This window comes from Rhinatrema bivittatum, unplaced genomic scaffold (genome assembly GCF_901001135.1).
Source record: "Rhinatrema bivittatum unplaced genomic scaffold, aRhiBiv1.1, whole genome shotgun sequence".
NCBI classification, from domain to species: domain Eukaryota; kingdom Metazoa; phylum Chordata; class Amphibia; order Gymnophiona; family Rhinatrematidae; genus Rhinatrema; species Rhinatrema bivittatum.
This window is the reverse complement of record NW_021821438.1, coordinates 2,472-26,437: the sequence shown is the minus strand read 5'-3', so window position 1 is coordinate 26,437 and position 23,966 is coordinate 2,472. Positions and strand designations below refer to the sequence as shown.

Below are 23,966 nucleotides of genomic sequence, written 5' to 3'. Positions count from 1 at the left end.
AAACATTTGTGCATTTTTATTGGCACAAAATAGCTCAGAGGAGAATGCTGAGATTCCGAAAGTGGAATTGGAAGAGCACAAAATTGCAAATAAGCCTAGAGACGTTATTATTTGCTTTCATTGTCATGTGGTTAAGAGAAAGTTCTTACAGCAGCCAGAAAAACAGCTTTCCTGGGCTTGGGACACACAATATTCTGTATTTGCAGATTTGTCACTATTTGAAAACGAATGGAATTTAAGGATATAACATCGTTGCTTCATAAAGAGAGAATTCGTTATCGACTGGCCATGACCATCCGAGGGGTTATTTCCAAAGTAAAATTGATCGCGGAAGCGGCGGCCATTTTGAAACGTGCTGGAATTGCCATTATAAGTGTATCTCGGTGATCTACAAGTGCAACGGCATCAAAAGATGAGATACCCTGTTGGCAAAGAGTAGGAGAGGGAGGTCGAAGGCTGAGAAGGCAGTCGGGCGATACTAATCTTCATGGCTGAAGTGTAGATTGATCTTAAGTTTTAGAAGGATGAGGGTTTGAAGTTATTATGGCCTGATGTTTCATATTTTTATGAGATGTGGGACTTGTGTTTTGTTTTTATTATATTTACTATGAATGAGATGTTCGGGGAAACTTGAGCTACATTTGGTGATGTACACACCTCTTGCTGCTACTGCACTTCCACTATAGAGTAATATCAGAATTCAACAGAGGGGGAAGGGGAGTTATAGGTGGTTTCAGGCACTAAGAAGGATTAGAAGAATACGGGCAAGACCATGTTTAGTTTTGTGGGAGTATGATGTAAAAACATACAGTTTTCATTAATATAAGTTTGGGCAATGTGTTGGAGTGAATATTCTCCTGGAGCTGAGGGATCTGCTTTATTTTCACTTAATTATGGCTAAAGCGGGGTATCTTATCAATAAATGTTAAAAGGGCTAAACGCTCCTAGAAAATGACAATTACTTAAACTGGAAATACAAAAATTCACATGCATCTATCATAATGTTACAAGAGACCCTCTTAAAACTTATTGAATTGGCATAACTTTTCTCATACATATTCTGTTGCAGACACAAAAGAAGAAAAAATATGCAGGGGCTGGAATATTATTTGTTAAAGATTTAATGTGCCAAATCAGGGTGAGCTATGGAGATCCTAAGGGGAGATTCTTGCTGCTCCAGTTCAAGGTGGAAGGTGTTTCTTTATTCATTATTTAACCTATATTCCCCTAACTCAGATCAGTATGCTTTCTTGGTAACTATAGATGAGGTACTTGCTGCTAAGGGTCATCTAATAATTGGAGGTTGATTTCAACATGACCCACTCTTATTTTTATTTATTTATTTATGTGTTTTTTTCTATACCGGCATTCACGAATGGTCGTCTCATGTCGGTTTACATAGAACAGGGGTGAGTAATACATTATAATGTACAGAACTATAACCTGTGAGTATACATTACAAATTATACCAAGTGCACAGAAAAAGAAGTTACAATAAAACAGGATGAATCTAACTGGGAGTAGAAGAAAAGATGATAGAAGTTTAACAAAATGGTTAGTACGTTGCAAGTAACTGGAGAAGTCTGGATCAGTTTGATGGAGGATAATCAGTAAGATATTATATTAGACAATTCTTATATTAGACACTTCTTATATTAGACAAATTCTTATATTAGACAATTCTGCCTAATAAGCATAAAGCTGAACTTCAATTATTACTGAAGAAAGTAGGATCTCATAGATATTTGGAGATTCTGTTTTCCCACAGCCCGAGATTACACATTATATTCTCATCCTCACAAATCTTATTCCCATATTGATATGTTTTTTGTAGAAAAGGCATTGGTCAATCAAATTGTGAAAGTGGACATAGGTGTGATTACATGGTCTGATCATGCCCCTATTAAGTTGGATCTACAATTGAAAGAACTAGACTAAAGAAGCCAAAATTGGAAACTAAACGATGCTTTAGTGATAGATGTGACCTTTCATAACCGGTTGTCAGAGGATATTAATGACTATTTATTGAGCAACAATAATGTTGATACCAACCCTCTGCTCCTCTGGGAATGTTTGAAGGCAGTTGTCAGGGGGCATTTAATATTCAGGGCTCCTACAAAAAGGAAGAAACGGATATTACTAGGAAAATTGGCAGAGTTAGAGAAATTACATAAACATACGCTATCCCCCTTTGTCTTTACTAAATTGTCAAGAGTATGGGATGAATTGAAGTTGCTGGACCTAGGTACTATATCGATGACACTAGATATTGCTAAACAATATTTTGAATGGGGAAATAAGGCTTAGCAGGCTTTTAGCTCGCAAATAAAAAAACCCAAAACATCAAAATCAGATTACCAAAATAAAAAAAACAGAGGGTTCAATATTAACATCCCCTACTAGTATAAGGATTCAGCTATAGAAAATTACTTAAGTTCTATTGTTATCCCCAAAATCTCAGGTTTGGATAAAGAGTTCTTTGAAAGAAAGAAATCTTTCTTGAAATACAACAGGTTATTACTGATCTTAAGGTAAATAAGGCTCCTGGTCTTGATGGATTTACTGCAAGATTCTTTAAGTGTTTTTCAAAAGAGAAAATGCTTCCATTGGCTAACTTTAACTCCTTAAGAGATGGCAACACGCTATTATCTGAAGCAACTTAGGCATCTCTATTCTTGCTAAACCAGGGAGGGATCCTACAGACCTATTTCACTACTTAATATTGATTTGAAAATATTGGCTAAAGTGTCAGCTAATTGATTAATAAGGGTTATGACTAAACTAGTTCATTCTGAGCAAGCCGGCTTTATTCCTGGTCAAATATCTGCAGACAGTGTTTGTAAAGTTGTTAATCTGATTTGGGTGTGTGCAAAGGAATGAGATCGCAGCAGTGTTACTATCCATTGATGCTGAAAAAAGCCTTTGGATATTGTTCATCAGTCTTATTTGTTTCAAATTCTGGAGAGGATGAACTTTGGGGCTCATTTTCTGAGCTGGTTGTGTCACTTTAATAATACACCTAGAACATCTGTAAAGATTAATGGGGGATATTCTGCTCCTTTTTTAATCCAGCGGGGGAGCCAGGCTGGGGTATTCGCTTTCACCTTTGTTGTTTGCTTTATTTTTAGAACCCTTGGCGATCAAAACACATAACTCTTCAGTTATACGGGGCATCCAATTGGGGCCTCATGCTTACAAATTATTGCTTTTTGCAGATTTTATTTACATTGACAGACTCCATTGTTTCTTTGCAGAGGACAGTGGACAAGATGAATCAATTTAGCAAAGTTTCTGGCTTTAAGCTAAATTTAGAGAAATCTGAACTTCTTAATCTCTCTGTCCCGGAAGCTCAGATCCAGTCCTTGCAAATACATTTTTTGTTTAAATGGACTAAAAAGGTGGTCAAATATTTGGTGTTAATATAAGTAACAACCTAAATGACTTGTTTGAATTAAACTATTCTCCATTAATACAGGCTGTGTTTTGGGATTTGGAAGAGTAGGGGGGGGGATATTCTTTATCGTGGTTGGGGTGGATAGTGGCAACAAAATGAATATTCTTCCGAGATTGTTACCTTTTCCAAACATTGCCAATACATCTCTCTAGTGCTATGTTAAAGAGGCGGCAAAAAGAGAATTTTTGCATTCAATATGGAAAAGGAAACCTCCTAGGGTGTTCAGGAAAGTAATGGGAGTTCCCCATGTAGGGTTGTGGTATTCTGCGGCTGGATTGGAATAATAGGTCCATATAGAACAGTCTTTAGTTGGTCGCAAGCCCCTGTGGGCTATAACTTGGCAACCAGGATAGACTTAGAGACAATTCAGTGCTTTCTCTTTGACAGCTGATACCACCATGAGAGTTTCGAAGCAATGTGGCACTAAATTTGTGCATAATAGACAGTATTTCTATAGCTCTTCCATTAATCATAATCTGGATTTTAAACTGATGGACTTTTAATTTTCTTGGGGATGGCTGGAGAAGAGAATATCTAAGATGGGTCATTTGTGGGAGGAAGGCTGTATTTAATGTTTGAGGCACTTTGTGGAGACATATTCTTTAGATCACTTAGGCATGTATTCTTATTTCCAAGTTAGACTTTTCTTGAAATCAGAGTGAAAAGAGATTTATTGTTGGGAAAGATACAATTTGAAAATTGGTGTGAAAACGCAGATAAAATTTGGAAAGTGATTCTAGTATATATGGTTATCTTAATAATGAACCCAATATGAGAGCATGGAAAAAGATCTAGGATGTGAAAGAATGGGATCTGTTTTTTGTTAATACTAAGAAAGTTCAATATCTGCGTCATTCGCAGAAAAGAGCTAGAAGGTTATTTTACGTTGGTATTTTACTCAGAACGTCTGCACAAAGCTTATCACACTTTAGAGGAATAATATTGGAGGGGTTGTAATGACAGGGTACATTTTTTTCATATGTGGTGGGGAGTGCCCATCTATTGTGATATTTTGGAAGAAGGTGTTTCCCTTATTAAGGAGATTATAGGACTGCAATACCACTTCCTCCTAAATGTGCGTTATTGAATGTCCCCAGCGTATTAGATGAACATATTATGTTCTTATGATGTCTTTTATTGGTCCTTGACTCAGCACATTCTAATTGCAGCTGGATGTGAAATTGCAATCTTTCCAAAATCTGTAGATAACTTCTTCTCTGGGTTAATTGTACGGAGAATTGAAAAAATGTATATTTGGAATAAATTGACTGCCATAAAAATTTGCACCGTATCAAAATTTGAATGGATATGGGATCCATTTATGCAATGGCAAGCGACTTGCTCTCTGATATAAGTGGGGTTACTTATAACCCTCGGTCCTTATAGAGAGAGCTCAAGCTAGGCATGGAAGTTATAAACTTGCTAGAGTGGATTTGTATTTCTTTTATATGAATAAATGAAAGGGACATGTAATAGTGTCAAAGAGATTTCTTTTGAGGATTCATTAGCTCTGTTCGGTTTTTTGTTTGTTAGGATATGCAGTTGAATTATTCTTCCAGTAAAAAGCAGTATTAATGTGAGATGTGCTAGTTATATTGGGGATGAAATGATAGTGTTGCTTCACATGTTTATTAATTGGAATTATAATCTTGTATTATTATTTTGAAGCATCGTTGAAGCAATAAACTTTAATTTATTAAAAAAAAAACCCCCAAAGAAATGGTCTCGTGGAAAGCAACAGTAAAGAACCCTTGGTATGGGTTTTCAATTTGAAGAGGTCGTGGCTCTCGGGGATACCAGAGGCAAAGTTTGGGGCCCTTCTTCCAGTGGGGGGTTGGAGTCGCAGCCTGGCGCTTCCTGGTATTATGGCACATGGGATGATGGGATACACAGCCTTGGGCGCACAGGCATCTGTAGGCATCTGTCTCTTGCCACCGGCCTGTTCATGGGGTTTCAGCAGCCACAGGTACGAGGGGGTGGGATCCTCTCTTTCCTCCAAGCAGGCAGAGCCTTCGGAGGCCGGTGTGCCCTATATTGTGGATGCTTGTACGACTTGCTGTGCTCTTCCAGCCTGGATGTGGAGCTCTGCTGTTTCAGCCAGAAGTCATGTATGCTTCAAGTCGCAGCTTGGCAGTTTTTCTTTCAAGGGCCTGGAACAGCTGGTGAAGCATTTGAGTTGGTCCCTTACCCAAAGTTGAGCCCAAGAAGAACAAGAAAAGTTCCTGTAGGAGTATTGGCCAGGTAGAGGTCTCTTCTCTCAGAAGCAGGCGCCTGCCAAGCCGCTGTCTTTTCCAGAATCACATCCATGGCAGTTTCAGGAATGAAAATTAGCAGGAAAGAACCACTTTTCCATTTCCCGCCCCCATAAGCTTTACGGTGAAGACTATTTTAGTGGCTGCCCTCTGGAGGACTCTCTTTGGTTTCTATCCTTTTGAAGGTGCAGTCTCCAAAATTGTGCGCAGTATTCCAAATGAGATCTCGCCAGAGACTTATACAGAGGCAATCTTGCCTTCTTTTTTCCTGCTGTTTTATTCCTTTCGCTATGCACCCAAGCATCATTTAGATTTGTCCTTAAAATCATTGCAGAAGTGGGAGGGAGCCAGTTAGGCCATTAGATGACTGGAGGTGAAAGGGATGCTCAGATTTGTCCTTCGGACCGCTAGTGCAGTGTGCAGACTAGGAAGTGTGGGAGGGGAGGTAATCTCTGAGGAGCTGTAGCACCAGAATCTTGGCACTGGTTCTGACTGAGCTGGAGCTAAAAGGAGGAAAGAGGAAAATACAAAAGGAGGAATTAGGCATCTCGCAAGATCCCCTGCTCTCTGCACTCTACGTATTATGGGAACATTCACAGCATGGCACATACAGTGTATTGCAATAAATATCAAAGCATCTAAACATCAGCTACTCATAATTTAGATAAAATAGGGCCATATCTCTAACCCTTTTAAAATGCTTTCCAAGCATTCTCAGCCAATATCGAATTAAACAAGAAGAATATTCTAATGGGTGTGAGTGATTGTTCTCGTTCCTTGCAGAGTTTGATGAGAACTTGCAGGTCTGTGTGGATATCTTAAGCAGTTACATTATTGAACTACGAACCTTTATGAAGAGACTGACCCAAAAGAAATGGTGCATTGAATCAGTGGGAGAGGTGCCCTGGACAGAACAAAGCCATCTCTGGGACACTTTCACTCTTCAGGTCAGTGGCTCCCTCTACATTCTCATCCTATATGATATCACAGAGGAACATGTATGTTACTGTCTGAGGCTCTCTCTGCTTTCTCCCCCATGTGATATCACAGAGGAACACGCATGTTACTGCCCGATGCTCCCAGTGCATTCTTATTCTAGATGATATGACAGGAAGAGACACACATTAATGTCTGAGGCTCCCTCTGCATTCTTCTCCATGTGATATCACAGAGGAACACGCATGTTACTGTCTGAGGCTCTCTCCTCATTCTCCCCCATGTGATATCACAGAGGAACATGTATGTTACTGTCTGAGGCTCCCTCTGCATTCTCATCCCATGTGATATCACAGAGGAACATGTATGTTACTGCCCGATGCTCCCAGTGCATTCTCATTCTAGATGATATGACAGGAAAAAACATATTAATGTCTGAGGCTCCCTCTGCATTCTCATCCCATGTGATATCACAGAGGAGCATGTATGTTACTGCCCGAGGCTCCCAGTGCATTCTCATCCCATGTGATATCACAGAGGAACATGTATGTTACTGTCTGAGGCTCTCTGCATTCTCCCCCATTTGATATCACAGAGGAACATGCATGTTACTGTCTGAGGCTCCCAGTGCATTCTCATTCTAGATGATATGACAGGAAAAGACACATATTAATGTCTGAGGCTCCCTCTGCATTCTCATCCTATATAATATCACAGAGGAGCATGTATGTTACTGTCTGAGGCTCTCTGCATTCTCCCCCATTTGATATCACAGAGGAACATGCATGTTCCTGTTCATACCCCAGATCAGTCCAGATTTCTGGGTTTTGCTTCTCTGCCAGCAGATGAAAACAGATTAGAAAAGCTTTTCTGACACTGCCACATAACCCAGGTGCCACCTGTAGTCGCTCAGTATTTCTCTGTCTCCAGCCGATGGTAGAGATGTAGAACCTGCAGTCTGGAGTGAGAGAAGATAAAAAAAGGAATAATAAAGAAATCAACAGGAGCTTCCTCCTATCGGGTTTGGTGGAGACTCTCCTCCCTGGTTGAGGTGGACAAGCAAGGGATTAGTGACCCTTGGTGTGTCTTGTCCCTGGATCTGAGGGGGGTTTCAGTTAGCTGGTGGTCCTGTTTCCTTGATCCCGGAGAACCCTCGGCAACCAGCAGCCACTCCTACATCATTCAGGAAAGTACTCTTATTATTATTATCTGTAAAGTTAAAAAAAAAAAAAAAAAGTCTGACAGGCAGCTTGGAGAGGGATTCTGGACTCGGGCAGGTCCTGTGAGTGATCGGTCATCACACCAGACACAGGTGAGAGCCAGCGGTAACTGGGAGTCCTGGTGTTGACAAGTTGGTTATGGCGAGCAGAGAGGAGACACAGTGTATGTGGGATGCACATGGCGCCAGAGAAGGATCAACACAGAGCCTGCTGCTCATGTGGGGATATGCAAACTCATCCATGCAAATTTGTGTGCATGCTGCATCTTCGGATGAGAGGGCAGCTTGGATGGTGCCATGCTCCATTTTGGTGCGTATGGTTTCTGCGTGTAATAGTGCACACTCCAATTTGGTGCTTAAAAGACCTTTGTGCTCGTCGGGAGCCATTGCAGATCCTTTTCCCGTGAGTGTGGGAGCTGCGGCTTTCTTGGCTGCATTCCCAGCAACACAGGGAGGCTCCAGGAGAGGCAAGGGAATCTTCTCCTCCCTGGCCATGTAGAGACCCGCGGAGAGGCAGGAAGTCTGAGGACGAGGAGGCCTTGATGCAGGAGGATTCTGAGAATTCTCAGATCTTTTCCTTAGATTTTGTGTTTCTAGCCAGTTGGGCTCTGTGGAGAAGTAAGGCAACAGGGAGAAGCGCTCTCATACCCAGGGTCAGCTGCAAAGTGGCTCATAGTCTTCTAAATGGCCCAAGGTGACCAGCAAGAAGGCATCGGCTAGCATCCGGAGGGTGCTTGGCTTGGCTTGGCTGGGCAGCACAGCAGCTCCATCGAGGAGTCTGAGGATTCTGAAGACGAGACTAGTCCACCAGATGGGTCCTCCAGGGGCAGAGTCCATGCAGAACTTGTTGGATCCAGATCCGGAGGAGGTGCCAGTGGCCAAAGAGGTTGACCCTAAGGTGGGAAGATTTAATCTAGTTTGCTGGGAGGATTTATGGTCCTTGATGCCCCATGTGCTTAAAGTTAGGCTTAGAACTTCCTCATGAAGAGTCAGACCAGGATGGATTGGATCCAGTCATGGATGGCTTAAGAGGTCCGGGTGTAAACGCCTTTTCCTTCAACAAGTCGGTAAAGAAGTTGGTCATCAGGGAGTGAGACACCCTGGAGACCAGTCTGAAAGTTGGAAGGGCAATGGCGAGGTTATACCTGTTGCCAGAGGAGGGCCCTTGAGGTTTTAATTGATTCCGAGGATTGATGCTTTGGTCTCAGTGGTGACCCAAGAAAACCACAATTACTGGTAGTAGGGTCCACCGTGCTGAAAGATGTGTAGGTCTGAAAGCTGAAAGTTGCCTTGAGGATTCTTGAGGTTTCTATCTTGGGTGTATGGGCTTCTATATGCAACAGTTTTAGGCAGAGAGCTTGTTTGCGTTGGGTTCATCAGATACGGTGAAGGAGACTTCTTTATTGTCCTCCACAAAGCAGGCAGAGCGCTCAGAGGCAGCGGTAGCCTATGTGGGGATGCTTTGTATGGCTTGATTAGTATGTCGACTGTTTTCGGTCAGGTGGCTGCTAACTAGTCTGCAGATGCTTCCTCAAAGTCTCAGGGGCCCTCCTGTTCAAGGGCAGTTGTTTTTCGGGGAGAATTTAGAACATCTGGTGAAGCATCTAGTAGAATCCAGAGGGCATAAGTTGCTGGAGGACAAGCCAAAGAGGGGGGGAAAGAAATCCTTTCCGGCCTATTTGCATTTTACAGAATGTAGGAGATATGGGTAGAACAGTTAAGGCCTTGACTCTTAAAGTGCTTTCATGGTGGCTATTTGGTTCAGCCAGGAGAATTTCAGAGCTCCAGGCGCTGTCCTGTCGAGATCCATTCCTACAGATGTTGGATTTGGGACTACCTTTATGCATAGTGTCTTCTTTTCTGTCTAAGGTAGTCTCGGCATTCCATCTTAGACGGTGGAACTTCCAGCTTTTCTGTATTTGGATTCCTCTAGGCCTTATGAAGAGATCTTAGGTTCTTAGATGGGAGGGTGTGCATTATGTATGTATTTATTTATTTATTTAATGAGTTTTATATACCGCCATTCGGTAAAGCCATCATAATGGTTTACAAAAGCTCAAAATGCAGGATTTTTAACAATTGAGCAAAAAGGGATAACAGGAAGTATATTAAACAAAGGAGAGAGATTCAATTGCAAAGATATTAACTGGCATTTGCACTACAGGTTACACTAAGGGGTGACAAAGGGGAGGTATTATTGAGGTATCTAAAGGTCACTAATGATTTCCATACATCAGATCACCTCTTTATAGATTGGATCACCGTTTTGTACTGAGGAGTGGTGCAAAGAAGGGAGCTAAGGCTACAATTGCTTGGTGGCTATAGCATGCGATCGAGTCAACTTACATTTTTTAAGGGCGCCCAGTGCCAGGGGTTTAGGGGTCACTCGATATGTTCTCAGTCGACCTCCTGGGCTGAGTCAACGGGTGTCCACATGAAATTTGCAGGGCAGCTACTGGGAAGTTGTTGTATACTTTTGCTAGGCATTGTCACTTGGATGTCGGGGCTCTGGCTTCCATGTTCTTTGGTGAGAGTGTTCCATGAGTGGACTCTCCATGTCCCACCCACGTTAAGGGGAGCTTAGGTACATCCCAGGAGTCTGGACTGATCTGGGTGCATACAGGGAAAGGTAAATTGGTTCTTACCTGCTAATTTTCATTCCTGTAGGACCACAGATCAGTCCAGAGACCTGCCCATTTACTAGGGGGAGGGTCCGCTGCTCGTTCTGTCCACTTTGTATATAATGTGGAGTTGTTGGAGGTTTTCAATGCTGATTGCTTATGTTAAATTTGGGAAACAAGTTTTTGATTGTCTTTTTGGGTAACTTCACCATCCTCCAGCTCATTGGAGGGAAGAGAGTTTGCTTAGAAGTTGCTTGGTTGTTGCTGTCATCTTGGCTTGGGTACAGGTCAGTACTGAGGGAGTGCAGGAGGCACACTGGGTTATGTACAGTGTCAGTGAAACGTTCTCTGTCCTCCATCTGCTGGAAGGAGGCAAAACCCAGGAGTCTGGACTGATCTGGGGTATGAACAGGAAAGCTCGTTGAGGGGGGTTGAGGGTCTCAGTTATAGTTATTCTCATTTTGGCTTGGGTACAGGTCAGTACTGAGGGACGGCAGGTGGCACGCTGGGTTATGTACAGTGTCAGTGAAACTTTCTCTGTCTCCATCTGCTGGGAGGGAGGCAAAACCCAGGAGTCTGGACTGATCCATGGTACTACAGGAATGAACATTAGCAGGTAAGAACCAATTTTCCTTTTACACTCCCTAAGACTGCCAGTGCATTCTCGTTCTGTATGATATGACAGAGAAAGACACATTAGTGACTGAGGCTTCCTTGGCATTCTCACCCCATATCTTTTGCTAGTCCTCAGACTGACCCATGGTGTTGCAGGATATTGGTGATAATTTTTCTCTCATGTGGCCGGATAACTCGCTACTTACCCGCATGTCTTCAGAGATATCTGAGTAAATAGTGCGGACAGAGAGGGAAAAAAAAAAAGCTTTGAGTTGCGGGCCTCCCAGCTTGATGTCTATCCCCCTTCTTGCCCCTGCTGTCCTAACAAATGTTGCCCCAGTCTAAAAGTCAAGCTAAAGTTAAACAAAAGAGCTCTGCCAGTCTGGGCCTCCAGCCCCCTCCCCCCACTAAAAAAAATCACTACTTTCCTGTTCATTCCCCAGATCAATCCAGACAAGAGGGTTTTCCATCCCAACCAGCAGATGTAGGCAGAGAAAAATCTGAGATCCAGCTACATAACCAAGAGTGCCACCTGCAGTACCCTCGCTATTTCTCTGTCTCCAGAAGACGGTGGAGGTGCAGACCTGCAGTCTGGAGTTCCAAAAAGAAGAAAAAAGGCTTAGAAGAGGATTAGATTCCCAATGGTTATTCCTGGTAGGCTTGACCCGAAGCATCCAGGGGACTGAAAGCCAGGGGCCCTGGTTCCCTCAGCCATTCTGTGATCCCCCTTACCAGTGCCTGCCAGTGGATACAGGGAAGTACCCTTTTCTCTTTTCCTTGGTGCTGTTTTCTTTAAAAAAAACAAAAAAAACAGGGTTCAGCTGAGATCCAGGAGACGAACAGTGTGGTGTGCTGGTGTCTGGGCTGTGAATGCTGAAGCAGGTGGGTGAGCTGAGGAGCACACGGGATTGCCTACCAGGGGTCGACGTGTGAGGGCCAATTCTAGCTGTGCCACGTGTTGAGCTCACGCGGCAGCATGGAGCAGGCCGCTGACCACAGGAAGACCTGTTGCACCTGCGGAGATGATCACGTCTCTCTGCAGTCGCACTCTGTGCAGCATGTACCTCTGGGGAGACTCCATTCCGGCGGGTCACTTTATTGCCTGGGATTTCTATGCAGGCCTTGGCGGACTTGAGGATTGGCGGGCCATTTGTCATCATGTGGTCCCAAGCTAGCAGCTGCCAGGGAGGACAGGAATTCTTCTCCTCTATTGCCACCAATGGTGCTGGGATTACCTGGGGATTGAGGCAGTGTGGGGGAGTCTGCTGAGGAAATGGTCAGTGGGGTTGCCAATAGTTCAGAGACCTTCTCAACGGAATTTGTCCTTCTGCTCCACAAGACTTGTTTAGCCAATCGGGGTAGGAGGCAAGGGAACTCTGGGGGGATCCTCCATCTGCTGGGCCTGGGAGGCCATCCAAGAGGGGATGAGGAATCTTCTTCAGATCCTGATGAACCGGGGATCCTTAGAGGACTTCTGGAGATAATCTGTCAGATGATCCTGCTGATGATCAGATGACTCCTTTTCCAGATGCTGGGGTGGGGTCAGTCGGAGCCAGAAGAGCTACCTGTGACGGAGCGTTGCATCCTCTGGTTTGTTGGATGTGTCTGCCTTGGAACCTTAAGTTTGGTGCTAAATGTTCTTTGTGGTCCTCCCTTTGAGCCTTTGAGACAGGCCTCGCTGAGGATATGACTGAAGACAGTGGCGTTGGTGTCGAACAGTTCGGCCAGACGAAACTTGGAGCTGCAAGCTCTGTCATGCAGGGATCATGTCCTGCGTATTACAGACGATGGAGTCTCGTTACGCATGCTGCCTTCCTTTTTGCCAAAAGTGGTTTCCTCCTCTCTTCATCTTAACCAAATGGTGGAGCTTTCCGCCTTTCATCATCATTTGGCAGCAGAGGAGCCACACACTTGTTGCCATTCTCAATTCCTTCTCTCCTCCCCTTCTCTCTCTCTTCCCAGGCTATGGCTGACTACTTCCCTGACAAGATCTCAAAATTAGTCTTGAGTTCCCAACTATTTCACCTTTACCTGCCTTTCCCCCACTTCTTTCCTCTACCCTTCCTCTAGCCTCCGCTACTCTTGCCTCCTTTCCTGAAGTCATAGTGGAGGAAACTTCTCGTTTTCTCTCTTCCTCCAGCTCACTGCTTGTTCCTCTCACCCTGTCCCCACCGATTCCTCAGCATCATCTCCATTGCAGTCATTCCTTCTATCTGTCACATCCCCAATCTATCACTCTCCACTGCTACTGTTCCTGCTGCCTTCAAAAGTGCTGTAATCATACCACATCTTAAAAAACCCTCACTGGATCCTACTTGTCCTGACAACTATCGTCCCATCTCCCTTCTCTCTTTTGCCTCCAAACTATTTGAACGTGCTGTTCACCACCACGGTTTTGACTATCTTACATCTCAAGCCGTTCTTGATCCATTCCAATCTGGTTTTCGCCCTTTACATTCAACCTTGCCAAAGTTTCAAATGACCTGTTTATGCCTAAAGTCCTGATCCTCCTAGACCTGTCTGCTGCTTTTGAATCTGTTGATCTCGACCTAATCCTTGATACTTTGTCCTCACTTGGATTTTGGGACTTTGTCCTGTCTTGCTTCTCTTCTTACCTTTCCCATTGCACTTTTAGCATTTCCTCTGGTAGTTCCTCCTCTACTGCCATTCCACTATCAGTTGGTGTTGCTCAGGACTCCATCCTGGGCCCTCTTCTCTTCTCACTATATACTAATTCCCTCTCTGATTTCCTCTCATGGCTTTTAATACCATTTGTATGCTGATAACTCCCAGACCTGTCTACACCAGATCTTGGCTTGCCTGTCTGACATTGCTGCCTGGATGACCCGCTGCCACCTTAAACTCAATATGGCTAAAGACAGAGCTCCTTGTCTTTCCCCCCAAGCCCGCCTCCCCTCCTCCTCCTTTCTCTGTCTCTGTGGATAACACAGTCGTCGTCCATCCTTGTCCCATCAGCTCATAACTTTGGAGTCCTTTTCAACTCCTCTCTCCCTTTCTCTATGCATATCCAAAACATTGATTCTTTCTTTATGACATTGCCAAAATATGTCCTTTTCTTTCTGAACACACTAGCAGAACTCTTATCCACTCTCTCATCTCCTCCCGCTTACACTATTACATCCTGCTCCTCACAGAAAGCCATCGTTCTCCACTGCAATCTGTCCTAAATTCAACTGCATGACTTATTTTTCACCAAAATCGCTACGCTCACATAACCCCTCTTCTGAAGCCACTGCATTGGCTCCCTATGTGCTCCTGCATACAGTTCAAGCTCCTCTTTCTCACCTACAAACGCCTTCACTCTGCAGTACCCTCACTACCTCTCCTCTCCTAACTCTCTGTGCACCCCCTCCTCGTGCACTCCGCTCATCAGATAAGTCACTCCTATCTGTGTCCTTCTCCTCTACCACCAATTCCCTGACTGTGCTTTCCACCTGGCTGTGCCGTGTGCTTGGAATAATCTTCCCGAACTGGTGCATCGTGCTCCCTCTCTTGCCATGTTTAAATCCACTCTAAAGACCACCTTTCTGAGACCTCTTTTAAAATCTTATCCCTGATTGTCTGCTTTAAGTCTTAACTTTCTTTTCTTTTACCTTGTCCTGTATGTTTGTCTTATTAGATTGTAAGCTCTATTGAGCAGGGACTGTCATTTTGTATGTTTGTACAGCGCTGCGTATGTCATGTAGCGCTATAGAAATGTTAAGTAGTAGTAGTCATGTTCGTCAGACTGTGTTGCGTTATCTTAAGGTCACTAATGGGTTTCAGTAATTGGATCTCTTTTTGACTTGTTTAGCGGGGCAAAGAAAGGTTTGAAGGTCTCCAATGGCTGCAGCAGGCGATTTGTTTGGCGTATGTTGGTGCCGGAGGGTTGAGTGCGTATTCTACCAGGGCACAGGCAGCTTCCTGGGCGCCAGAGATCTGTCTGGCAGCGACGTGGTCTTCCCTTCATTACCGTCTGGATGTCCAGGCCCCGGAGGAGGTTTCATTTGGGGAAAGTGTGTTGTGAGCGGGTCTTTCGGGTTCCTGCCCGGTGTAGGGGAGCTTGGATACATCCCACTTGTCTGAACTGATCTGAGGTATGAAAAGGAAAGGAAAACTGGTTCTTAGCTGCTAATTTTCCTTCCTGGAATACCCCAGATCAGCCCAGAAGCCTTAGCTGAATGTTGATCGTGCGTATTTATTTGTATGTGGCTGAAGGTTATCCTGCTCCGTTTCAGAGAGTCCAGCCTGCTTCCTGCTCGCCAGTTATTGTTGCTGGCTTGGGTTCAGTACTGAAGACTGCAGGTGCCCCCTTCTGTTATGTAGCAGGGGCTCAGCCTCCACCTGCTGATGGGGATATAAAACCCGCTTGTCTGGACTGATCTGTGCTCTTCCAGGAAGGACCATGATCAGGTAAGAACCTGTTTCCCGTTACCTTGAACTGCAACCCCCTCCTCTGCTATGCAATTACGTAGGTGGTAAAGCTGGAAACTGCATGGGGGGGAGCAGAAGGGGTAAAGCAGTGATTTTTATATTGGGGCACATTATTTGGGACAGTGGGGGAGAGGGGGTAGAGATGCTGGCATTGGGCTGGGAAGCTTTTTTTTTCCTCCAAGTCATGCTACTTACCCGGATAGCTCTGAAGATACGCAGATAAGTAGAGAGTTATCTGGTTAATTTTAGGCCTAACCTGCTATATTCAGTCACTGGCCAGTTAGGGTTAAAGTTATCCAGCTATGTGTGTAGCCGAATAACTGTAAACAGGAAGTTATCCCACTGAATATACTGAACAAGTTATCTGGCTAACTTTAGCTGGATAACTTATCCACTCAATCGCCAAATGAATATTGGCCTCCCAATAATTAAAAAATGTTCTAATATTTACCAAGAAAACAAAATATTTCAAAACAGAAACATCAAATTACACCATAATATTTAAAACTAATAAGGATTGGATAGAGCTGACATGCTGGGGATAGGGACAGGAACTTGTTCTACGTCGGTGTTTTATCTGGTATATTGGCTATTTTCCTTTGTTGCTTATTATGTAAAAAGGAAAAATTATGTGCTGCGCTATTGCTCTGTTTTTTTTATTGTGCCACTAAAATGTTTTATATAAAAAAACTGATAATGATTAAAATTCTCCTGCTCTCCATACCTGAGATCTTTTGATTTCCAGTCACCCTGAGATTGTCATGGATTGGGGGAGATAGGGCAACACAAACTTTATCTTCTCTGTCTCTCTATCACGCAAACACACACAAAATCTCTAGCACATTCATTCACACACACACTCACAAATAACTTTATCTTCTCTGTCTCTCTCTCCCTCACACGCACATTGTGTGTGTGCACATGCCTGTGAATCTATATGTGACACAGGCTCTCACATACAGGCTGTCACACACCACTCACAGGCTCTCTCACACACACACACACACACACGTACAAATGGCCTCCACTTCTCCTCCTCCTCCGCCTCATTTTGACCATGGTGGGGTGAGCTCCACTGCAGCCCCCACTGGCCTCGTCATTTCAACTGTGGTGGGATGAGCTCCACCACGGCCCCACTGGGCCATCCTGTGCTGGGGTAGAAAAGCTGTGCCGTTGTGTGTGGATGCACATTCGTGGCAACCTAGAGGGAATACTGCCTCCAGTAGTTATGAAAAGTTGGCTCCTGTTCCCAGACATTCATGGTTGTGGCTTCCCGTACTGCCTGCTCATGAGAGATCTGAACATATTCATGGCTTGCTCACTTCCATGCATTTCTCAGCTGTCCTTGATAAAAGTGTTTTGACTGATGTGGGTGGATTTGGATGTTTGTTTTTTAGGAAGCTATTATGGATGCCATTTTGAATAACAAGATTTTGGAGGTTCAGACATTTTTCCGGCTGAATCGCAATATGATCTATAGTTTGGCTCAGCTGATCCAGGTGGGCTTGAGCCTGGTGTATGATTGCCTGCTGAGGAGCAGTACTGAGGAAGCATCTAAACTGTTAAAGAACATGGTGAGTGCTGAGTGATTAACCTCCAGTACTGTAATACCCCCCCCCTGCACTCCCAGTCTAAGAACTGTGGCTTCTGCCACTTAGAAAGGGGGAGCCTTTTCCAGAGCTAAACCCAACACTTGCTGCTTTATTGCCTATGAAATGTTGTGCAGGAACCCTGTGGAGCCTGTGCTTTTATAGTAAAGGGGATTGAGGATGGGAGTCTCTCATTGTCCCATGCATGTGTCTAACTCGATGTATACTGCTGTCTCATAGGGCTTCTGTGTGAATGAAGAGCTGCACAAAATATGCTTATACACCTCTGATAAAGGGATCCGTGACTTGCTGGTAAGTGAAGCCTAATAGAACTGTGACTTTCCACCTTAAGGGGCATTAGATGACGTGTTTATAGGGGACATTCCTGCATACATTAGCCTGGCAGGGGGCTGGAGCCAAAGAGCTGGCCAAGAGTGGAGGTGGGATATTAGGAAGAAATAAGTCATGTTGTTGCAGTTAATTTTATACATGTGACTTGTTGTATCACACCCTTTTCTAAGGTTTGTAAAGTGCGCTGTGGTCCTGAAGGAGGAGCTCTGATCTTTCCCAGGTCTGCTTTCCAGATGTGATCTGTTCTGGGAGCAAATCGGTTGGTCACTCCTTGCTCAGCGACCAGCTGTGCCGCCTCTTTCTTTTCCTTCTGCTCTTTGGAGCTTTAGCTCAGTCAGAACCAGGGCTGGCAATCCAGCGCCATGAGTCTTCATTCACTACCACTCCTGGAGTTTTCCTTCTGACTCTCCTGAACCCTGCAGCCATGGCCCCTAAGAGTTGAGGCGGGAATTCCTGCCTGGCAACCTTGTGAGCTTGGAAGGTGGAAGCGAAGAGGGGAAGATGAGAGGCTGAAAGGGGGGTGCGAGAGGGAAATGGACTGGAAGGGGGCAATGTGGGTGAGAGATGGGAGGAGGGGAGGCGAAAAGCTGTATGTGCAGCTGGAAGGATAAGCTTAGGCTGGAGAGGTGAAAAGCTAGAAGTGATGGGAATATATAAGAAAAGGTGTCTGAGACACGGAGAAAGTCTGACCGTCTTGCACTGGACCTTTCAACACATTGCAGTGTCTTGGGGCCTGCCTGATTGCTTGTAAGACGTAGTCTAGTCTGACTTTGTCTTTTAGATGTTACTATTACACAATAGCAGGCATTGCAGTTTAATTTCAACACAGAACGGTGCGCTCAGGTCCAGCCGTTCATCATAGCGATATTAAGTCGGAGGCCCCAAAAATAAAAAAAATAAAAATCTGCCTGCAGGTTGGAAGACGAACGCTCAATTTTGCCGGCGTCCATTTTCCGAACCCGAGGCTGTCAGTGGATTTGACAAGCGACGCCGGTAAAATTGAGCGTCAGCTGTCAATCCCGCCCCACCGCCACCGCTTCTGCCAATAAGGAGGCGCTAGGGACGCGCTGGTGTTCCTAGCACCTCCTTATTAGCGCGGGCCCTCATTTGAATACTGAATCTCGCGCGCCCAGGAGAGCAAGCGCTCGCCTCGGAGCGCCGGCTCTCCCCGCGCACTTTACTGTATCGGCCTTAGTGTCAGGATGTTTAATCAAGTCTCCCTAGCTTAAAGTTACATTTTAAGTGATATAATGACATTATTACATTTCTGATTATTTTAACCTGTTTTTATTTGATTTGCCTTGGTTTGATGATTCTTTTGTGTGCATACGCTTTTTGCTGTGTATGTTATGACATGCTTTTGCTTTGTTTATTGCTGGATTGGTATTTGTTGTATTTTATAAACATTGCCTTGAGAGCTGCAGCAAATGGTTTAAAAGTGTAAGTAAACAAGGCAGACAGGACAAGGCAGAACAACATAGACAAAAAGAAACATTTATAAGAGAGTTTATTTTCAATTTATTGGATTTTAAGACTTTGAAATGTTTTTAAATTATCAAATTCTATGTTTTATATTTTGAGGGGAAGGTATGGGATCTGGCAGCTTGTAAGATGCATAAGAGGAAGAAAGGAAGGGTAGGAAAGCTGTTGGGGGTAGGGTACTGAGGTGGAGGAATGGGACTGGGGAAGAGGGAGGGGAACCTAGAGGAGACGCTGACCCATTCCAGGACAGGACCTCCCCGTGCACTTTGGCAGGGTGCAGGCCAGTTCTGAAAGCTGTTTATCCGGGTCACATAGCTCAGCTGAAATTTGCCCTCCTTGGGCCGGCTAGGTTCAGCTCGTACATTTGATTTTCATGTGCCCGCTCGTTCACCAGCAGAAAGAGCAGGTGCAAAGCATGGAGACGGTGCTTGTGCTCACGCTCAGACTCTGCGGCTGCTCATTATCAACGGGTGCTCTTTCCCTTTGCTGAAGGTGGTAAAAAGTGCCCCATTCCTGTTCGTACCCTGGATAGGACCAGAAGAGTGGGTTCTGCCTCCCTACCAGCAGATGGAGACAGAGACAAAACTTTAGGGCACTGCCTCATATCCGAGAGCGCCACCTGTAGTCCCTCTGTATTGACCTGTACCCAAGCCAAGATGTCCACCTTAACAAACCCCAATAAGCCTTGGGCGAACAGAGACTTAAAGTTGAAGCCTCCTGCAAATTAGGCCCCTTGATTTAAGAAATCTATTCCAGTTCTGTACAGTTCCCATTCTGTTGATCAAATCAAATGCCAGCTCAGTTAGCTTAGCCATATCCAGAAGAGAGGAGTCTTTTTCGTCAGAAGGGGACAGGTCTCTGGACTGAAATTAGCAGGTAAGAACCAGGTTTCCTTTTCCTATTCATACCCCGATCAGTCCAGACGAGTGGGAAGTACCCAAGCCCCCGAAAGACCAACGCGCAATACACTCTCCCCAAACATCGCTTCCTCAGGTAATGTTTGAAGTGTGATAGAGAAGACCACGTCGCTGCACGAAAGATCTCCTGCAGAGAAAGCATTGACACTCAACCCACGAGGTCACCTGCGCCCTAGTGGAATGTGCTCGCAGCCCCTCAGAACCAATGGAGCTAACCGTGCTTTAGTTACTGTGTTGGTTGTTGAGGGGTCCAGTTCAGGGGGCTCCAATCTTGAGTTCCAGTTCGCCTTTGAAGCGAACATTTGAGTTGGAGTTTTTCTTCCTCTTTGCTGGGCTGGGGGTGCAGGTCAATACTGAGGGACTGCAGGTGGCACCTCAGTTATGTAGCAGTGTCTCAGGAGTTTTGTTCTCTGCTCCATCTGTGCTGGTAGGGATGCAGAACCCACTCGTCTGGACTGATCCGTGGGTACTTCAGGAATAAAAATTAGCAGGTAAGAACCAATTTTCCTGTACATTGCAAACCGCTGGCCCTCTAATAGCTACAAAGAGGGAGGGGAGAGGTAACGATGTCCTGGCGGGGCCTGTCTCACAGCCAATGTCACGCGATCTCATCTCTTCTTTCAGGTGACTGTCCTGGAGGAAGAGAATTACTTTCCTGAGAGAGAGCGGGAAATGATTGCTGCCGTGCACCACATTGAAAGTCTTTATTTGGGAGCATCCTGTGAAAGGAAAGCAAGTCGAGCTCTGCACAGGTAGCTGGCTCTGCTTCCCCAATTCCTCTGACTCACTGGCACAGGGCCCAGAGAGTAAATGTCGCCTTAGCCCATAGCTGGGCCCGCAGTTTCAGTCGCCTGATTTCTTTTTATTGTGCTGCTTTTTATGGGTCCTCAGCTCATCACTTGGATCTCGCTGTCAGTCCTCAGGCTGGGATCCACATTTCCATATCAGCACCGCATACTTTTTATCATTTTTAAACAAGATGGAAATCTGTTAAATCGTAACTCTTTTTCCTGTTCCAGGTCTTGGAGAACAGATCAGGATGTTGCTAGACACACAGTCCTTCTGGATTCGTTCTTGACATGTGACGGCAAAAACAAGCCAGCCAGCAGGGATTTCAGGGTCATACTACACTGGGTACAGTGGTGGGATCAGTCAGTCCAAGAAGAAATCCTCCTGTCCAAACAATCAGGCAGAGGCATGTATTATTAATATTAGTAAAACAGGGAGAGGGGAGAGGGCTCTAGCTAGGCCTCTGCATCCTTCCTTAAAGGGTTGAAAACCAGGACATAAGGTAATTAAAAAAAAACCCTCTTTGTATATCTTTTCTAAAGATAACATAATTATTCCATATTGACCCGCTCGACTAGTCCAGATACATGGGTTCTGCTCCCCTACCTGTAGATGGAGACAGAGAACAACTGTTTTGCTGACATCACCCACTGCACTTGTGTATTTCTCAGTCTCCAGCAGACTGTAGAGGTGGCAGACACTGCAGTCTGGAAGTCTTGCAGACAAATTGCTCCTAGGATTTTCCTAGTAGAATAAGAACGAGTGGGGAGGAAGGGAGGTCAATGGCCCTCGCTAACTTGATCCTAGTTTAAGGAGGGAGGAATCTGAAAACCAGAAGTTCTGCTTCCCTCTTTTCCCCCTTCCTCTCCAATTCACCCCCCTGGTTAGGAAAGTATTTATTTTAAGCTTTTACTTATTTTTTTTTTGTCTGAATAATAAAGGTAAAAAAAGAAAAGAGGGGAACTTCAGTTTGCTGCTTTACTGTTTACTTGGGCATCTGTTCAAGAATATCTGGGAGCTCATTTCAGTAGGCGTTTCCTGTACATACACAGATCAGTCCAGACTCTCCTGGGTTTTGCCTCCCTGCCAGCAGATGGAGACAGAGAAAGTTTTACTGACACTGCTACTTAACCATTTGTGCCACCTGCTGTTCCTCTGCCTCCAGCCAATGGTAGATGGTGCAAAACCTGCAGTTCTGCAGTCTGGGCAATTTTTAGTTTTTGAGCCTTCCTCCTGGGGAATTTTGGATCTTGGTGGGCTCTTCCCTGTCTAGTTGAGGTGGACGAGCCGAAGGTTGGAGACTCTTTTGTGTGCTCGGTCCATGCGCTATTCGGGTTCTTGGGAGTCAAAATTCCCCAGGAGAATTCTGATTTGGAGGGTGTGGATCCGGTCCTGGATGGGATATGGGGTCCCCCGACGGCCTTCCCTTATCACAAGTCGGTGAGGAAGCTGGTGGAAGGAGAAGGGAAACTCCAGCTTAAAGGTGGGAAGGGCCATGGCAAAGCTTTATCAATTGCCTGAACAGACGGAGCTTTTTGCTCTTCCTAAAGTTGATGCTGTTTCGGCGGTTATAAAAAAAGACAACTATCCCGATGGTAGGGTCTGTGACGTTGAAAGACGTACAGGATCGTAAATTGGAAGTAATACCTCGAGGATTTTTGAGGTGGTGGTCCTGAGTTTATGCGTTTCTATTTGTGCTGGTTTTATGCAGTGTGCTTGCCTGTGCTGGGTGCAGTAGATGCAAGAAAGTCTGCCAAAGTCAGGTAAGGAAGTGGACAGGGCCGAGCATATTCAGGCAGCAGTGGCTTACAGGGCGCATGCTTTGTATGATTTGGTTCGTACGTTGTCTTGTGTTATGATGTTGGTGGTGTCCGCCGGAAGTTGCTCTGGTTGCATAATTGGGAGGTGGACATCTCCTCCAAGTCGCAGTTAGGCTTGTTGCCTTTTAAGGATTGGCTCTTGTTTGGTGAGGACCTCGAGCAGTTGATGCAGTCTCTTGGGGACAATAAGGTCCTTAGGTTGCCAAAGGATAAGTCTAAGGGCAAGAGGTTTTTTCAGGTATGTTTTTCTTCGGGGTCTGTCCTGGGGTCAGTCCTTTCGGGGTGCCTGAAGACAGTTCTGGGGCGCCACCGGTGGTAGTGCAACCGGAGTTAAGCCTCACAATGAGGCGAGGCTGGTCCCTCCGTTGTTCCCATTATAGGAGGTTGCCTGGCTCGGTTTTACGAGGAGTATTCCAAGATTATGCAGGACCAATGGGTGCTCAGTGTGGTAAAAGACAGCTATGCTTTAGAATTTGCTCATCCCATCCATGACTTGTTTCTAGTTTCCTCTTGTGGATCATTGGACAAACAGGTGGCAGTTTGGGAGATACCAGACCATCTGCTGTAGCTGGGGTTGGTGATTCCAGTTCCCCTTGAGGAGTTATGCATGGGAAGATATTCCATTTGCTTCATAGTTCCAAAAAAGGAAGGAACTTTTTGACTGACTCTTGATTTATAAAAAGGTAAATCCAATGCTCAAGGTTCTGCATTTTCATATGGAGACTCTAAGGTAGGTGATAGCAGTGGTTTGCAAGGGAGAATTTCTGGCATCTCTGGATCTAACAAGCATATCTGCACATTTCCATTCATCCAGACTCGCAACATTTTCTGCAATTCATGGTTCTAGGACAGCATTTTCAGTTTCAGGCCCTTCCTTCGGGTTTGCCACAGTGCCGCGCACCTTCACCAAGGTGGTGTTGGTGGTGGGGGCAGTGGCTCTCTGTCAGGAAGGTGTTGGTGCATCCTTACCTGGACGACTGGCTTATCAAGGCAAAGTCAGAAATTCTTTGTCGTTGGGCAGTTCAGAAGGTTCTCTGCATTCTTGGCACTCAACTAGGTTGTGAATTTGGCGAAGAGTCACCTGTTGCCGACTCAGTCCCTGGAGTATCTGGGAGCTTGGTTTAACACTCTAGCAGGCAAATGTATCTCACAGAGGTGTGTTGTAAAACTGCAAGGACAGATTTGGCGCTTATTGAGTTTACCGATCCCCAAGGTCTGGGATTTTTTTTACAAGTTCTGGGCTCTATGGCTTCAACACTGGATTTGGTACCATGGGCATTTGCTCATATGAGACAGTTACAGATGGCTCTTTTGGCTGGGTGGATCCCAGTCTCGGAAGAGTTTCAGCTTCCTCTGCCACTCAAGGGTATCGCACGGGAGAGCCTGTCCTGGTGGCTTCTAAGTTCCAGACTGGTTCAGGATGTGGATCTCGAGGTTCTGGATTGGGTGGTGGTTACTACCGATGCCAGTCTCTCTGGTTGGGGAGC

The 23,966-nt window shown here is 45.1% G+C and overlaps 1 protein-coding gene across 1 annotated transcript in view; it reads left to right on the top strand.

The window, feature by feature from the left end:
* Positions 1–21,069, top strand: part of LOC115082665 (spatacsin-like) — a gene marked incomplete at its 3' end in the record, with an annotated part of 29,076 nt that extends 8,007 nt beyond the window's left edge. Inside the window, exons 5-9 of the mRNA XM_029586860.1 lie at positions 6,490–6,653; positions 16,929–17,105; positions 17,361–17,432; positions 20,495–20,622; positions 20,890–21,069. Of these exons, the coding sequence (XP_029442720.1) occupies positions 6,490–6,653; positions 16,929–17,105; positions 17,361–17,432; positions 20,495–20,622; positions 20,890–21,069 (721 nt within the window). The remainder of the gene's footprint in view (positions 1–6,489; positions 6,654–16,928; positions 17,106–17,360; positions 17,433–20,494; positions 20,623–20,889) is intronic.
* Positions 21,070–23,966: the final 2,897 nt, after the last annotated feature.